Source organism: Myxocyprinus asiaticus, chromosome 32 (genome assembly GCF_019703515.2).
Source record: "Myxocyprinus asiaticus isolate MX2 ecotype Aquarium Trade chromosome 32, UBuf_Myxa_2, whole genome shotgun sequence".
NCBI classification, from domain to species: domain Eukaryota; kingdom Metazoa; phylum Chordata; class Actinopteri; order Cypriniformes; family Catostomidae; genus Myxocyprinus; species Myxocyprinus asiaticus.
Genome location: NC_059375.1, coordinates 12,539,414 through 12,558,886, shown reverse-complemented (window position 1 = coordinate 12,558,886; position 19,473 = coordinate 12,539,414). Strand labels below are relative to the sequence as shown.

The window sequence follows — 19,473 nt, the reverse complement described above, 5'->3', positions numbered from 1 at the left end:
TATCAGGAAATAAATAGACATAATCAGTCAAAATTAATGGTGTAATTATTTATATTTTGTCGCAAAACTTCCATTAGACTAATACAATTCCAATTCAGCTAATTATTGCCCAGTTGTGTTACACACAAATTATTCCACCCAATTAAAAGAAGTTGATAAAAAATTATTTTACAGTACTTTGAAGGTTAACTTGATATTCGTAGTATTGTCATTTGATTATTAAAGATTTAAAAGAATGTCTTCAAGATTTATCGAAAATAACACATTCTCTTGAAAACTCCAGTTCTCTGAATCTTTGACATTTTACAAACTAAAACACTGTCAGACTTTATCAAATGACATCACAGTTGTGTTGTCCATTTCTCAATGTATTGTACAGGTCATCCTCTGACAGATGATCTCCTTTTCTTGCAATAGCTCCAAATCACCATTAGGTGGCCAAATAATCTAAACATCCTCAGACCATAGAAAGCAGATAGACCATAGACCATAGATAAGCTGTAAAATGGTATTTAGAATGAAACTGGGCTGAGCATAGTTGTAAGTAATTCTATATTTTAAAACTGTTCTTAAAACTCTCTTTAACCCTCACTGTACCTGGACGCTGACGTGAAATGTAGTCCTCCAGACGCACTCTAAAGCTGACCTCACCACCTCTACGGCCCATGGTCCCATCATCCACAAGGAGGAAGGCCATGTGGTTATTATCCAGATAACAAGTGTCACGAGATGTGTTTGAGACAAAATACTTTGCAGGAAAACTTCCCTAATAGAAGCAGTAAAAAAGAGAGAAACCATTTTTGTGAAGGACTGAGAACTGTGTTTAAACCCATTTGCTAGTTTATCTTTAAATTGGTTCATGATTTTAAGCATTTGAGTTCTTTTGGAGCAGTGTACCTTTAAAAGAAGTGTATACTGTGCAGATTATGTACATTTTGCACTTAATATGTGGACGATCTACTACATTGACAAAAAATTCCAGTGTGATGAATGAACAGAAATAAACTGTTTTTAAGATCTCTTTCTTGACTCACAATTTGATTAGATTGCCAAAAGTTGTGACATTTTTGAGCCAACCTCTAAATTAATATACAAATATTTTCATAAAGGGATAGTTTACCCCAAAATAAAAATTCTATGTTTTTTATTTATCATGTTTTTGCATACCCATCTGACTTTCTTTCTTCCGTGAAACACAAAAGTATATGTCAGGCAGAATGTTCCATTTTAGTCACCTTTCACTTTCATTGTATTAAAAAAGTTGCAATGAAACTGAACGCTCCCTAACATTACGGGCCCTATTTTAAACACACAAGCATTGAGCGCAGCGCAATGTCTTAGCTCATAAGTGCAAAGTCATGGCCATGAAGTGTTGCTAAGTCTAGGCACAAGTGGGTTTGGTGAAATCGTGCACGCAAGACGCTAATCGGGTCAATGGAGGTTCTTCCCTGGCACAGTCTCCGTCTTATTATACAGTCCAGTCCCTGTCAAGTACCAGCGATATAAACAAAGACAGTACATTCATAAGAAGTTGGTAGTGTAAATGGACTGTATGCAATGAAATGGAAGAATAAAAAATATGGATTTACGTTATTTTGTGCGTCTTTTATACACATGGAAAATGTAGTTCAGGATATGGATGTAGGCTCCGTTAAATTACAGAGAATGTAAGTATTAATAATTTTCATCTACTGACACTCAAATCATGGCTAGTATTAACAGTGATTGTATCGGCACGCATTCACTTCTACAGGTCGACATTGATTTTGAAAAATTAAATACATTTTTTGAAACACAAAAAAATTTATCCAAAAATATTTCTTAATTCAAATTACACTTCAAACAAAACAAAAGTATAATTAAAATAACGAAGTGGTCCAAAAAATCATACCAAATCAAAACATTTTACTCTCTCCTTCCACCAGCCCCTTTTACAGTGACTTTAACATAACAATAAAAATAGTAATAATAATAATAATTGAAAAAATAAACCATGACCTCTAGAAAATGTTACACAAATCTCATATTTTTGTTTTTGTTTCAACAAACGGTTTCAACAGTGATCATCAAGGGCATTATTTGATGTTCTGTACTTTCAGAATTTGGACATGAACTTTATTACCACCTGCTGGTGAAATCTCCAAACTGCAAATGCAGGAAATGAATTTAGACTTTGCGCCGAGTTAAGAGGTATTATTTAAACGTCTTAGCGCAACGACCAAATTCTCAGGAAAACAGCAAATTGCGCTTTGCGCCACTTTAACATACAATACACCCAGAGTTTACACGCCTACACCCACAGTAGCACAAACATAACCACCCACGCCCAGTTGCACTTTGCGCTGACAATAAAAACTGAGCTTAGAATTAGCGCTCTCACGAAAATTGGATAAGACATTGCGTACGGTCATAGCGCGTAGCGCTGCGCTTTGCACACTCACGAAAATAGAGCCTTCTGCCAAATATCTCCTTTGTGTTCCACAAAAAACAGAAAGTCTTGAGGGGTTAAAAATTTAGGGTGAGAAATTTAAATTTTTCAGTGAGCTGTCCCTTAAAGTTATATAATAACAACTTGCATTTACAGTATATTATAATAATAATTATATATATAATTATAAATATGTTGTGTTACCTCAGGGTGGATGAGCTGTTGGCGGTTCTGTACAAGACCCCAGGGAGCGATGCCTATAGGAACTACTTTATTGAGGGAGACAGAAGACGTTGCGGTGATGTGATCCCTCACAGCCTCTCCTACACACCTCCCAATGCCTTCCTTCAGTCCTCCTGTTATGATCCATGCTCCTGTGTACAGTATACAGTATATATGCACATTACATACATTGTCCAAATTGAACTTTATTTAAACTTCATTTTCCCTCATCAAATTTTATTTTTATCATATAATAATACACAAAAATATTCTTCATTACTATTTCATTGACAGACAGACAAGACAGACAGACAGACAGATTTTCTCTGCCGCTAACTAAACCTAGTCCCCACCGTGATCATGTTTATACTCACTGAGCATTTTATAAGGAACACCTGTACATCTACTTATTCATGCGATTATCTAATCAGCCAATCATGTGGCAGCAGTGCAATGCATAAAATCATGCAGATATGGGTCAGGAGCTTCAGTTAATGTTCACATCAACCATAGGGAAAAAATTTGATTTCAGTTATTTCGACTTTGGCATTAGGTGCCAGAAGGGCTGGTTTGAGTATTTCTGTAACTGCTGATCTCCTGGGATTTTCACACACAACAGTCTCTAGAGTTTACTCCGAATGGCGCCAAAAGCAAAAAACATCCAGTAAGCGGCAGTTCTGCAAACAGAAACAGCTTGCTGATGAGAGAGGTCAACAGAGAATGGCCAGACTGGTTCGAGCTGACAGAAATGTTACGGCAACTCAGATAAACATTCACTCTCCGTCTCTGTAGTGGATGTAACACGATCCTTCCGACAGGTGAATATCCGCAAAGCCGCGGGTCCAGACAGCATTCCGGGCCGTGTCATCAGAGTGTGCGCGAACCAACTGGCTGGTGTTTTTACGGACATTTTCAACCTTTCCCTCTCTTTGTCTGTAGTCCCCACATGCTTTAAAATGTCCACCATTGTGCCTGTTCCAAAGCAATCCAAAATAACTTGCTTAAATGACTGCCGTCCTGTTGCTCTGACCCCCATCATCAGCAAATGCTTTGAGAGACCAATCAGAGATTACATCTGCTCTGTGCTGCCTTCCTCACTTGACCCACTGCAGTTTGCTTACCGCAACAACCGCTCCACTGATGATGCCATTGCATCTACAATACACACTGCTCTCTCCCACCTGGAAAAAAAGAACACTTATGTGAGAATGCTGTTTGTAGACTACAGCTCAGCATTCAACACCATAGTGCCCTCCAAGCTTGATGAGAAACTCCGGGCTCTGGGCTTAAACAGCTCACTGTGCAGCTAGATCCTGGACTTCCTGTCAAGCAGACGCCAGGTGGTTAGAATGGGCAGCAACATCTCATCAGTGACTCTCAACACTGGAGCCCCGCGGGGCTGTGTTCTCAGCCCACTCCTGTATTCCTTGTACACACATGACTGTTTGGCAACACATAGCTCCAATGCCATCATTAAGTTTGCTGATGATATAATGGTGATAGGTCTGATCACTGACAATGATGAAACAGCCTACAGAGAGGAGGTGCTCACTCTGACACACTGGTGTCAGGAGCACAACCTCTCCCTCAATGTCAGCAAGACAAAGGAGCTTGTGGTGGACTTCAGGAGAAGAGATAGAGAACATAGTCCCATCACCATCAATGGAGCACCAGTGGAGAGAGTCAGCAGCTTCAAGTTCCTGGGTGTCCACATCACTGAGGAACTAACATGGTCCATCCACACTGAAGCCGTTGTGAAGAAGGCTCTTCTTCCTGAGACGGCTGAGGAAGTTTGGAATGAACCGCCACATCCTCACACGGTTCTACACCTGCACTGTAGAGAGCATCCTGACTGGCTGCATCTCCGCCTGGTACGGCAACAGCACAGCCCACAACCGCAAAGCCCTTCAAAGGGTGGTGCGAACTGCCAGACACATCATCGGAGGTGAGCTTCCCTCCCTCCAGGACATATATACCAGGCGGTGTGTGAAAAAAGCTCAGAGGATCATCAGAGACTCCAGCCACCCGAGCCATGGGCTGTTCTCACTGCTACCATCAGGCAGGCGGTATCGCAGAATCAGGACCCGCACCAGCCGACTTCATAACAGCTTCTTTCCCCAAGAAATCAGACTTTTGAACTCGTGATCTCCTACGATCAAATACATCAGCACTGCACTTTATTACTCTTATATCTCACACCGGACTGTCATAAATTATATTATTATTATATTATATTCTCTCTTAACAACTTACTATCAACCAACAGCCTGAATGTCAATACAGTACAATACAACCTACTGTACATTCAAAATATACTATATATACTTTTTTTTTGTATTGTATAATGTGTATTCTATATTGTATGTATTGTATACTGTACATTGTATGTTATTATTTGTATATTGTGTTGTGTGTTATTATGTGTATATTAGATTTTAAACTGTGTTGTAAATCTGATGTTTATTTTAAATTGTCTCATCACTGTCACGACTACTATGTTGCTCGGAACTGCACCCAAGAATTTCACACACTATTGCACTTGTGTATATGGTTGTGTGACAATAAAAGTGATTTGATTTGATAACCACTCTGTACAATTGTAGTGAGCAGAATAGCATCTCAGAATGCACAACTCGAACATTGAGGCGGATGGGCTACAACAGCAAAAGACCACGTTGGGTTCTACTTCTTTCAGGCTGAGGCTGCATGTGGGAACAAGCTGACCAAAACTGGACAGTTGAAAATTGGAAAAATGTAGCCTGGTCTGATGAACCTCGATTTCTGCTGAGGCACACAGATGGTAGGGTCAGAATTTGGTGCAAACAGCATGAATCCATGGACTCAACCTGCTTTGTGTTAACAGTCCAGGCTGGTGGTGGTGGTGCAACGGTGTGGGGAATGTTTTCTTGGCACACTTTGGGCCTGTTAATACCAATCAATAATTACTTGAATGCCACAACCTATTTGAGTATTGTTGCTGACCATGTGCATCCCTTCAAGGCCACAATTTACCCATCTTCTAATGGCTACTTGCAGCATGATAATGCACCATGTCACAAAGCAAAAGTCATCTCAAACTGGTTTGATGAACATGACAATGAGTTCACTGTTCTTCAGTAGCCTTCCCTGTCACTGGATCTGAATCCAATTGAACATCTTTGGGATGTGGTAGAACAGATATTCGCAGCATGAATGTGCAGCTCACAAATCAGCAGAAATTGCATGTTGCGATCATGTGAACATTGACCAGAATGTTTCCAACATCTTGTGGAATCCATGCCATGAAGAATTGAGGTTGTTTTGAGAACAAAGGGAGGCTCTACCCAGTATTACTATAGTGTTCCTAATAAAGTGCTCAGTGAGTGTACAATAAAAACTATAATCCAGGTTTACTATATAATTAATCCAGGATTAATTTGTGAAATTGGGCCTTTAATGGTAAGCAATTAGTATAGAAATAAATGCATGATTCATATAACTGCTTGGATCCTGTTAGTTGACAATTCCAGGCACAGTTACGGCAGGGGTTTGCTTAAGTCACTGTGGTTACACACTTCTCATTTCAATCTATTCAGTGCATTCAAGTGACATATCTCAACAGGAAAGTAGTCACACGGCATCTGCATTTTTTTGCAAAAAAGGGCAAAACAACTAGAAGATTTTTAAACAAGCTCATTCAGGAGAATCACTCTAAACTAACTTGACAATAATTCTAAAACTTCTACCCAAATTTGTCCACTTTCACACCTTTGACCACACAGGAGACAGCAGGAATTAAAAAATGAGATCAATATAATGGGTGGTGGTAAAGAGAGGGCACCTGTACTTTGTGCAGCTTTAACCAGTCCCTTCCTCAGCAAGTCTCGCACCCAGCCTCTGATCTTTAACTTCCCCTCACCACCAACCACTGACACCACCAGGTTGGGCTGTTTCAGTTTCCAGTGTACTTTCATGATATCAAAGACCCTAGAAGGGGGTGTGCTACTGGAGAGACGCAAAAACTGTGGGAAAGAGAGTAAAAAACAAAACAGTAATAGTAGTTATCCCAAAGAAGAGTGGGTCTCTTTCACTAACCATCACGTATCTGTGTGTAAAACCTATCCGCGAACATTTTCATGCATAAAAATCATGATTCATCAATAAGTTCATACTTAAATTTATTCTAAATTAGGATTACATTTAGGTCCAACCGAAGCAACACATCCACAAAAAACAGACTCCCTAGGCTCTAAAAACATTGCAGAGCTAAAATGATTATATATAATATTATTATTATTATTATTATTATTATTATTATTATTAGAAAAATAAATAATTAAATGACCCAACAAATGTTTTTATTTTAGAGTAACAAAAATTATGTATCTTATAGCTTGATCTGTGATAGTTTCCAGACTTATCTCACTGGAAAATCTGTGATGGGGGAATTCCCTAAAATGAACTGCGCCCCGTAAAAGTGGCATTCATTTGCATGCACTGTCTGCGCTGGTTTAGTGCCCGGTTTCCTAAAGGAATTATGCAGATCAGGCAAAAGCACAAATGTATCCACAAAATTTGTGCTGAACGCAATTTGCATTGTGCAATTCTGATCTTGGGGGTCAGTCCTGAGCGCTATATAGAGGAGGATGCAGCAGGCCACTGCGATCTGACACACCTGCTTAAACTAGATTGTGGGCGGTTAGTGAATTAGATGAGGTTTTTACATTGAAATAGCATGCGCAAAAGTGGTACAACTGTTTCGTGAATTCACCGCTGACTGTTTTGTCTGCTAAAATCGGTCTATCCGAACATTCGAATTGCCTCCCAGTGGCCGAAGCTGGAACTACAGCCTCGCACATGTGCAACAGTGCTGAGATCCAAACTACGTTCTTCACTTAGTTCTTCAACATTAGAATGAGGGTAAGAAATAATTTATGTGCGTATGCCCCAGTTGTGAATCTGGCTGAAAATTAGAACTTTTTCTGTGCACATAATTAAGTACACAACTTTTACGCAATAATTTGTAAATGAGACCCAGTATATGTAAAGTACAGCAACAGACTATCTCAATTTGTTACATAGTGACATACAAGCTTTTAAGCTACATAACACCTTTCTATGTGCTAAAGTCTGAAACCACAGTGAAAATCTGGGAATCAAAATCTAATTTATAGCTTAAGTATGTAATTTCTGTACCACTAGCGCCACTGAACGTAACTGCAAAAATAAACTTTGTTTTCAAAACAGCTTTCTCTTTTCAAAATCCACCCCCCGTCTGCCATTGGTCAAACAAATAGATAGTCTCACACCACTGGTTAAGTCAATGTTACTATCTATTCTTGAAACGGGTCGCTGAAAACAAAGAGGAATTTTTATAGCGCTACAGAGACACTCTGTATACAGTTTTCGAGAAAATTATCTTATAAATGGCTTAAAATATACAGTAGTTGTCTCTGCATTTTAAGCTTGGTTAGGAGAAAGTATTTCAACACAGAAAAAGTTACATACTTCAGGTTTTTAAACATTTACAACATAACAAATATTTAATATTCTGCACTATTTCTAGGTCACTAATTAAATACGCAAAATGTACGACACTCACCATGAACTTTGGTATGTACCGGTAACTCTTTTGTTCAAAAGTTCAGACTTCTTTGCTTCCATTGCTATTTGGAATATCAGGATTTGCACTTGAACTTGTGGAGTCCATGCCAACAAGTGCATGTTGTCATTAATGCAAATTCTTAAATTCATGTTGATTAATCAATTTATTTTTCACACTGTACCTATATAAAATGTATCAGGTTTCTATGCATAACACATATTAAATAACAGTATAAAAGCTGACCACAAATTATCCATATGGTCCAGCATACTATGACGTGAAAGATCACTCCAGGAAGGTTTATATACTGTATATGGTCCTTGATTCATACAGGCCCATTATAGCAAAATTTACATCCATTTGAACAGATCATTATCCTGTTTAATGGGAACTCACATAGCTGTGTTTTTTGCCAGCTCCGGTAAACTCTAGCTCTCCAAAGGCATCCGTTGGCTGCTCTGAGGAGTGCTGTGTGCTGTCCCAGTGACTGACGATGGCCGTGCTGAAGTTATCGCCCAAAGCCACAGAGTCGTGGATGTCTCGTGCGAGCCCACACTGACACAGACGTCCATTACTACAGATTGATAGAAGGTGGCTCAATCTGTTATATTGTATCTATACACAAGAACTGGATATTGCTATACACAACATTCTGTAAGGGGATAAGATTGATTTTTAACATATTACACAAACATTGTGTTGCTTTAAACAGGCCAATCAATCATTCTTCCCTTTTTCTACCTTAAGATTCCATCTTAAGCTTGGCAATCTTCAGATATTATGTGTTTAATCACAATATGCTTTATTACAGTATACTTACAGTACATCATAATTGGTATAGCTACATTATACAATTATATAAAAATTTTCCATCCCCTAACCCCATCCCTAACCTAACCACTTCTCAACAATATAAACACGTAACAGGTGGTACAGTCACAATAATGTATTTGACAAAAATGCTCCATTACGAGTGAATAAGGCACCAGAGTGACATTTACAATATGGACCATGGGTCACCAAGTTTCTTAATGAGAATGTGTTTGAATGGAAAGACCCTCTTCATACTGATGTGTACAGTTATTCCCCCGTAGCACGAAGAAAAGCAAACTCAAAATCAAGGCATCTCACCTGAAAGAGTCCTCCACAAATGTTGTGCACACTCTCTTTTTAAAGAATTCTGGGATCCAGCTCTAAAATCAAAAACATAATTTCAATACACTGGTAAACATGTACATTGAAAAAAAAAAAACAAAAAAAAAACTATATTGATACTTTACTTCTGCAAGTGTTTGTGGTATTTTCTGTTTAGGGATCACTTTAAAAATAATGCATTAGTAATTCAATTCAGTGATCACATCAAACAGATATCAGTTACAGCTCAAAACAAAGGCTCACTGTTTGAAGTCATCACAAAATTAAAATGGACCATATTTACTTTCTTATTGCACCTTCGTTATTATTCCAAATAAAACAAATGTTTGCCTTCGGAATCTCTTATTAACATATAATAACTTGCTCTGCCTCTGAAACAATGTTCCTTTTTGGCTGACATCACCAAGCCCTACTTTTCACCCCCTCCTCTCCAATCACCATTCTCCATTCTGTGATGTAACACCCACTTTGCTTGATCCACTCAATTCCCAGTGAATAAAATAAAGTGCTGCCCTACATTTTTTCTTTGACTATCCTGTTTCATTTGGAAATGCTTCATATTATGGAAGTAAAATCGGTTGCGAATAGACTTTCATGTGGACCTTAAAGTGTGTAATCTTCAAATCTTAATTAATGTCATTACAAAAGGAAGATCAAAATGAATCTCATAAATCACAAAGCTTGTGTAAATAAACAGCTCAACTCACCCTAAATCCACCTTTAATTTTATAATTAGGTCCTGAGTCACTTGAGCCCCCTCCATCAGGAAAACAAGCCAAACCTGTTTACCTTTTATCTCATCACTTGTTTAGATTATATGAACTTGTGAGCTTTGTGTTTAATGCCCCTTAAACTGTGAGAGGATGTCAATTGTAAAAGTAAAAATGTATATATATATATATATATATATATATATATATATATATATATATATATATATATATATATATATATATATACAGTGGTGTGAAAAAGTGTTTGCCCCCTTCCTGATTTCTTATTTTTTTGCATGTTTGTCACACCTAAATGTTTCAGATCATCAAACAAGTTTAAATATTAGTCAAAGATAACACAAGTAAACACAAAATGCAGTTTTTAAATGAAGGTTGTTATTATTAAGGGAAAACAAAATCCAAACCTACATGGCCCTGTGTGAAAAAGTGATTGCCCCCTAAACCTAATAACTGGTTGGGCCACCCTTAGCAGCAACAACTGCAATCAAGCATTTGCGATAACTTGCAATGAGTCTTTTACAGCGCTGTGGAGAAATTTTGGCCCACTCATCTTTGCAGAATTGTAATTCAGCCACATTGGAGGGTTTTCGAGCATGAACTGCCTTTTTAAGGTCATGCCACAGCATCTCAATAGGATTCAGGTCAGGACTTTGACTAGGCCACTCCAAAGTCCTCATTTTGTTTTTTTTTCAGCCATTCAGAGGTGGACTTGCTGGTGTGCTTTGGATCATTGTCCTGCTGCAGAACCCAAGTTCGCTTCAGCTTGAGGTCACGAACAGATGGCCGGACATTCTCCTTCAGGATTTTTTGGTAGACAGCCGAATGGTTCCATTTATCACAGCAAGTCTTCCAGGTCCTGAAGCAGCAAAACAGCCCCAGACCATCACACTACCACCATATTTTACTGTTGGTATGATGTTCTTTTTCTGAAATGCGGTGTTACTTTTACGCCAGATGTAATGGGACACACACCTTCCAAAAAGTTCAACTTTTGTCTCATCAGTCCAAAGAGTATTTTCCCAAAAGTCTTGGGGATCATCAAGATGTTTTCTGGCAAAAATGAGACGAGCCTTTATGTTCTTTTTGCTCAGCAGTGGTTTTCATCTTGGAACTCTGCCATGCAGGCCATTTTTGCCCAGTCTCTTTCTTATGGTTGAGTCATGAACACTGACCTTAACTGAGGCAAGTGAGGCCTGCAGTTCTTTGGATGTTGTTGTGGGGTCTTTTGTGACCTCTTGGATGAGTCGTCGCTGCGCTTTTGGGGTAATTTTGGTCGGCCGGCCACTCCTGGGAAGGTTCACCACTGTTCCATGTTTTTGCCATTTGTGGATAATGGCTCTCACTGTGGTTTTCTGGAGTCCCAAAGCTTTAGAAATGGCTTTATAACCTTTTCCAGACTGATAGATCTCAATTAGTTTCTTTCTCATTTGTTCCTGAATTTCTTTGGATCTCGGCATGATGTCTAGCTTTTGAAGATCTTTTGGTCTACTTCACTTTGTCAGGCAGGTCCTATTTAAGTGATTTCTTGATTGAGAACAGGTGTGGCAGTAATCAGGCCTGGGTGTGGCTAGAGAAATTGAACTCAGGTGTGATAAACCACAGTTATGTTTTAACAGGTGGGTCAAACACTTTTTCACATAGGGCCATGTAGGTTTGGATTTTGTTTTCCCTTAATAATAACAACCTTCATTTAAAAACTGCATTTTGTGTTTACTTGTGTTATCTTTGACTAATATTTAAACTTGTTTGATGATCTGAAACATTTAAGTGTGACAAACATGCAAAAAAACAAGAAATCAGGAAGGGGGCAAACACTTTTTCACACCACTGTATATGTGTGTAAATTATCATTAAATTATCACCATTTCAATCTAACATAACTTGGTTGCTCCAGTTGGACTGTAACTGTATAAGGATATAGTAAATTACTTTGGGAAAAAAGCATCTGATAAATGACAGCTTGCCGTTACACAAAATAGGCAAAAATAGGCAAGGGTGTAATCTGATTACAAAGTAATCTAATTAATTTTAGGCAAAAATAGTGTGACATTACATTTTAAGTTATTGTAATCGATTACATTAACTGACTTTCACTTAAGTTAATTACTTTTCAGTACATTACTTAGTTTACACATATTTATCAAATAAAATAATTTATGTAGAAAACATTTAAAACATGAATTATGGTCAAATACAGTATACGTCTGTTTGTGTTTCTGTAACAGCTGAAGGGACACCGAAAATAAACGAGGAGCAAATATACACATTACTTTTAATTTGTTGATTGAACTTTTCAGTGAAAACTGTTTTATAGATAAAGTACTGTAATTAGTAATGGGATTACTTTTTCAATCAATAAATACATTTTAGAGTGAAAAATAATTAGTAATTTGTAGTGGACTACTGTTTTACCCAACACTGCATAGTAAAGGAATATTAAGGGTTCAATATAAGCAGGTTTGGGAGGGTTACTTTTGAAGTGTATTCCACTACAGATTACAGAATACATGCTGTAAAATGTAATTTGTAATGTATTCCGTTAGATTACTCAAGGTCAGTAACGTATTCTAAATACTTTGGATTACTTCTTCAGCACTGGTAGATTTTATCACTTGTTTTGACTGTAAAAACTCTGCCAGTACAGTAAGACAAAATACACATGTTAAAAATACATTCTCTGAAAAACCTAAATATCTTATGCAGTGTTGTTTCTAAAACAAGATAAATCAAATTGATCTTGTTTTAAGGATTTTTAGATATTTTTAAAGGAAAACAATACAAAAATTATTATCAAGAATACGACTTTTGCCCTAATCTCAAAGGTCTTACTAGAAAAAAAGAAATTATGATCTAACGTGAATTTTCTTGATAAAATATGATCGTGCCTGGGACATGTTCATGTAAAATGGCTAGAAATAGCATTTTAGCTCAGTGTAAAGCTGACAATTTACACAAGGTTTATTTCTATTTCTTCTGCTCCAGACTTACTTCAAACTTACTTCTCTGTCTGCTCGTATGAATGTAACACATCATAAGAAAGTGTTTCACCGCTGTTCAAATGCACTTTGGATTACATCATTTATATGTATAAATGTTTTCCATCTGAAAGGACTAAATATTAAATGAAACAAATGACAATAAAATGCAAAGTAATCTCTTCAGTAATCAAAATACTTTTTGAATGTAACTGTATTCTAATTACCAATTATTTAAATTATAACTGTAGTGAAATACAGTTACTTATATGTTGTGTTTTAAATACGTAATCCCGTTACATGTATTCTGTTACTCCCCAACCCTGAATACAAGTTAGGCTCAATCAACAGCATTTGTGACAGCATTAATTTGGCAAAATAGCAAAATTAATTTTGATTTCACCCTCCTTTTCTTAAATATTTTTTTTTACTTTTTTATCTGTGTTACAATAAGACAATGGAAGTAAATGGGACAATCCGTAAAAGTTCAAATATTTTTAAAAAGTATAGCCGCAAGACATGAAAACTTTTCTTGTTAATATTATTTTTGTGTGATAAAATCACTTGACAGCATAATTTAAAGGGATAGTTCACCCAAAAATGAAAACTCTGTCATCATTTACTCACCCTCATGCCACCCCAGATGTATATGACTTTCTTTCTTCTACTGAACAAAATTGAAGATTTTTAGAAGAATATTTCAGCTCTGTTGGTCTGAAAGGTAAGTGAATGGTGATCAGACCTTTGTAGCTCTTAAAATAACACAATGGAAATGTAAAAGTAATCCATATGACTTCAGTGGTTTAATCCATATCTTCAGAAGCGATATGATGGATGTGGGTGAGAAACAGATCAATATTTAAGTCCTTTTTTTAAACTTTTACTTTTACATATGAAAACCACATGTGAAAGTGAAAGTGGAGATTTAGAGTAAAAAAGTACTTGTATTTCACCAGTGGAGTCATGTGGATTACTTTTATTTTTCCTTTATGTGTTTTTTGGAGCTTCGAATTTCTGGTCACCATTCGATTGCATTCTAAGTAGCCACAGAGCTGAAATATTCTTCTAAAATGATGCTGTGTTATGCAGGCTGGTGCGAGTATAGTGAATTCATCACCAGCATTTTTTCCGTAACATTACAATAGCACGCGCATACAGTATAAGCGCTCCTTTTACAAAGGTGATTTCAACTTTCTGAGAGACCTACCAGATCTGTTTTCGACATTGCGCCCACTCCACCTTGTTCGATGTCGTTCTCATCCATCTCTGTGTGGTTTTGGAATTTTTAATATGACTTAAGTTTGTCGTAAGTTTCACTTTAAAGCGCTTTGCAGTCGCTCATAACGTCCACGTCGTCCGTGAATGAGGAAGTCCGGTATATCGCACGAGACCTCTGTGTTAGTTTACCCGTGAGTTCAGGTGTTACCACCGTCGGCAGGGTGTGGTTGGCGAAGGAAGGACTGGAAGAGACTTGCCCTTGGTCTCATTATTTTTGTGTGAAAGATTTTTTTGTCATGAGAGACAGAGTTGCTTACCAACTGAATGTCGCTATGAGCACAAGTCTGATCAAAATATAAAACACACGTATCTTACCATATAAAACAATTAACAATGCATACAAAAGTAGCTGTAAACTATGCAGATAAGCACAAACATTTATTTGGCACTAGATACGAGTATACAGCTCCTTTTTTGAAGTTAAAGGAATAGTTCACACAAAATTAAATTTCTCTCATCATTTACTCACCCTCATGCTATCCTAGATGTATATGACTTTCTTTCTTCTGCTGAACACAAACAAAGATTTTTAGCAAATATGATGGTGGCCAGAACTTTGAAGGTCCAAAAAGCACATAAAGGCAGGGTAAAAGTAATCCGCACAACTCCAATGGTTTAATCCATGTCTATAAATTCTCCTCCCTGCCTAGTAGGTGGTGATACATACAAAGAATGCACCAAAAACAAAAGAAGAAGAATGTGAAAGTGAAAGTGGAGATTTATGGTAAAAAAAGGACTTAAATATTGACCTGTTTCTCACCCATATCTTTTATATAACTTCTAAAGACATGGATTTAACTAGTCGGATAAATTACTTGTCTGCTGCCTTTATGTGCTTTTTGGACCTTCAAAGTTCTGGCCACCATTCACTTGCATTGTATGGACCTACATAGCTGAAATATATTCCTAAAAATCTTTGTTTGTGTTCTGCAGAAGAAAGAAAGTCATACACATCTGGGATGACATGAGGATTAGTAAATAATTTTCATTTTTGGGTGAACTGTCCCTTTAAAAGTGTGATTTCTTCACATTGAGAGTTTTTAGAGTTGATTTTAATTTTTTCTCATGAAAAACACTCATCCTGTAATAGCTACACATGCAACAACAAATGCTCTTGGGACAGCAAATAGAAATATCTAACAGCTACAGCTCACTATACAGTGCCTGCTGATGCAGTAAACCTAAAACTAGATAGGCCTAGAACAGAATATTTTCTGGACTGATCTATACTTATGCAGACAAGCAAGATGAAGCTGTCATAGTATGTAATTTTATATTGGACTCCAAAATTTGGACCCATGAAGTCTTTAAAAGTCTGTGTTATTCATTTTAATACTTTTGTCATCTTTATATACAATCTTTGCTTACAATACATACACCATCTTTATACAATAAGAGCAGCCTAAAGAAAGTCTATCAAAGACATACACAATCATATATAGTTAATTAGTTAATACAAATGCAATATTTAACTTATTTAAATTATAGCTCTTTTTTCCATTTGTGCATTACAGCCTGAGCAGTACCAGTCAAACACATTCTGTCTCTTGATAAATGCTGAGATTTGAGCCGAAATCTTCAAGTTGTCCTGTTATGTATTCTTAACGTCCATATCCCTTTGGATCATTTGCATTTTTGGACTCTTCTTTTCCGTTGCTCTGTCCCATTTGGTATAACTTGTTCGCCAGGTTGTGTACCTGACATGTCCCAAGCTGACAGCCATTTTGAGCAGCCCGCCTTCTGCCAAAGAGAAGTCAATCATAATTCCATGTAGTTCTACATTTCTACTAATCTATGATAAGACACATTGTAAGTAGGGTAGAGCAGGATTAATTGTAACACTTTTGCTGATTTATTCAAAAATGTTTAGCCTAAGGCTTTGAATTTTTACCTCAAACATAAGGTAAAACATATAGACATGTCAGCAGTCATTACTCTGTATAACTGTAATGTAGGCATGTGATAATTATAACAGTAAATGTAAAAGCTCTATAATATCAGTTTGTATGTGTATTTTAGGTGTATATAATGTCAATTGACAACATATCCTCAAATGCTAGATACAGTCTCACATAATGAAGCACAGAACTAAAGAATCAGACTATTAAAACCAAGCAAATATAAGTAAAATTTATTTTTAAATGAACTTTAATCCCCAAAGAGACACTTTTTAAATGCATAACATCAGTGAAATACAACAGCAGTTTATAATCTACCCCTTACCCACACTTCAATATTAACAATTATGGCAAATGAGGGCTACAATTTTTTTTAAACAATTGCTCTATTGTGACCAAATCCAAAACATAACAAAAATATATATATTACATAACTTCTTTAAGAGCAATTATTGTTCAAAATTGTATGTCCGATATAAAATGTATGATAAAACCCAAAATTACTTAAAACCCCATAAACTGTATGGACCCTTCGGCGGGGAGCGCTATATCGCAAAAAGGTTTACCCTTAAAACTTTAAAGTCTCCGTATACAAAAGTTAGGCATATGATATATTATTTGTAAGTTTAGAATCTGAACTTTTCAGAGATACCCATCACTTGGTTGCTCCCACGTGTCAACTGTCCAGTGACATTTTTAACCTTGATTGTCAAATGGATAAAGAAAAGCCATTGGCAAATAGATGAAGAAAAGCAACTGGCAAATGAATTAAGAAAAGCAATTTCCAAATGCTTTTTTAAAACGCAAATTAATAGGTGCATTTAAAACTTATTTACTTATTAATGTGCTATTTTATTGTTATATTTAATTGCATTTTAAACATGAACTAAATACACTATTTTTAATGCACAATTTAATTGTTAAATATAATTAAATTTTTACATGTGAATTAAATAAACACATTTAAATGTGTATATTTATTTGTCCATTTATAAATTGGTTTATTCACTTTTTATTTTCAAATTAATATATTGATTCATTCTTTTTTATTACTGGCACCCCTCGGCTTCAGCAGGTATGGATTGGCAAATGGAAAAAGAAAAGTCAAAGTCAAACAATCATGGCATTTCTATCCTCAGAACTGCCGCTCACTGGATGTTTTTTATTTGTCACCATTCGGAGTAAATTCTAGAGACTGCTGTGTGTGAAAATCCCAGGAGATCTGCAGTTACAGAAATACTCAAACCAGCCCGTCTGGAACCAACAATCATCCATGCGATTATCTAATCAGCCAATCGTGTGACAGCAGTGCAGTGCATAAATCATGCAGATACGGGTCAGGAGCTTCAGTTAATGTTCACATCAACCATCAGAATGGGGAAAAAATGTGATCTCAGTGATTTGGACCGCATGATTGTTGGTGCCAGATGGGCTGGTTTGAGTATTTCTGTAACTGCTGATCTCCTGGGATTTTTATGCAAAACAGTCACTAGAATTTACTCAGAATGGTGCCAAAAACAAAAAACATCCAGTAAGTGGCAGTTCTGTTGACGGAAACACCTTGTTGATGAGAGTGGTCAACAGAGAATGGCTATTCTGAGATGCGGTTTGGCACTGTTTTGGCGGCACAAGGGGAACCTACACAATATTAGGCAGGTGGTTTTAATGTTGTAGCTGATCTGTGTATATATCATCGCAAAGGTGAGGATCTCAGCTTTCTAATGGCACCTAGATTGAGCTTCTAGTCCACTCAGAAGCTGAATATATTCTGTGAAACAACTAGGGTGGTGCTTGAGCTGAAAATTAGAATGAATGTCTATGGATGAGCACATACAGTATGTGTGGGCTAAAATGCGTTAGAGCGCCACCTACATTTGAGATCTGTTTATTGTGATGGAAAGTGATAGAGAAAAAAAATCTTTTTTTTCTAGTGCTTGCTGCTATCTAGTGGAATAAAAGGAGACTTTTCAAAGTGAGGTTGAGTGAACAGAACCAGAATTACATGTTTACAAATTTAGAACAACAAAAAAACTTTTTTTTTTTTTTGAAAAACTTTGTTTATCATAAGATTATAAACACATACAATATTATTTATGAATAATTGGAGTCTTTTTTTTATTTACAGGGTTCTCTGAAAAATGAGACCAATTAGTCCACAATATATGTGAATGGTGAGCTTTTAAATTTGAGTGTGAAAAATTGTGGGCGGCAGCCCAAAAATGCACCAGAGTAGAAGACATATTTATACTTCCTTTTTTTTACACTACATGTTGTTGTTACTGAATATGATCTTGCATATCAAATGTGCAAGCATACAATTTAGATTTAAATGGTGCACTTACTCTCTGGCTTTTTTAAGGATGGTTTGTAGAAGCAGAGTAGATGCTGCACCTGGCTCTGTTTTGCTGGTCATTTTGGTATCTGTATTCATTGATAAATTCTCTCTGGAAATCCCAACCAAGGTCTCATCCCTTGACCTCTGGATGCTTTTCACATGTGAGAGGCTGTCTGTCTGTGTTCTGTTGAAAGTACATATAGCTGTGAATATACTGTGAAAGAGCATGTGTGTGTGTGTGTGTATATATATATATATATATATATATATATATATATATATATATATATATATATATATTGATGCTATATAGACTGCACACACCTCTGTATCTGTCTCACTGGTGAGGCTGTGCTCATAGGTATGGTCAGCAACAGCAAAACAGTTACTTCCATAATAGTAAAACCTGTGGAGTTATAATGTAAAATGCATCAAATTTGGCATTTGTACTGTTAAACACTGTAACAAACTTGCCTAAACATTAATCATCATCATCATCATCATCAATGTCATCACAGTCATTTCTCAGTGTTCAAATTGTGTCAGGGCATTTGGGGGGGTGGGGGGGGGGGGTTCCCAAACTGGGGACCTAGCCCTAAACCAAACTAACCCCAGCCCCAATTTCAGATCACTGATTAGATTAGGTAGACGAAAAAACAATCGTGTTATGTCAGGGCAATAATTTGAGAGATTGTTTTTTTTATTCAACAAAGCATGTTTATGGGGCGACCCTTAACTCTTATTGCCCCCCGACTCCCCTCAATTCTAACACTGTTTTTAATCATATAACAGGATGACAGCAGAGGTAAAGAACATTTCTTGATTCACAGTTAAATGTAACCAATTAAAACTTAAAATTATATT

At 36.7% G+C, this 19,473-nt stretch overlaps 1 protein-coding gene across 1 annotated transcript in view; it reads right to left on the bottom strand.

The window, feature by feature from the left end:
- LOC127423326 (transient receptor potential cation channel subfamily M member 4-like) overlaps window positions 1-14,533 on the bottom strand; it is a 61,479-nt gene extending 46,946 nt beyond the window's left edge. Inside the window, exons 1-6 of the mRNA XM_051667524.1 lie at window positions 14,306-14,533; window positions 9,366-9,427; window positions 8,631-8,808; window positions 6,471-6,651; window positions 2,633-2,802; window positions 598-766 (exon numbers count right to left, since the gene is read on the bottom strand). Of these exons, the coding sequence (XP_051523484.1) occupies window positions 598-766; window positions 2,633-2,802; window positions 6,471-6,651; window positions 8,631-8,808; window positions 9,366-9,427; window positions 14,306-14,362 (817 nt within the window). The 5' untranslated portion in view covers window positions 14,363-14,533. The remainder of the gene's footprint in view (window positions 1-597; window positions 767-2,632; window positions 2,803-6,470; window positions 6,652-8,630; window positions 8,809-9,365; window positions 9,428-14,305) is intronic.
- Window positions 14,534-19,473: the final 4,940 nt, after the last annotated feature.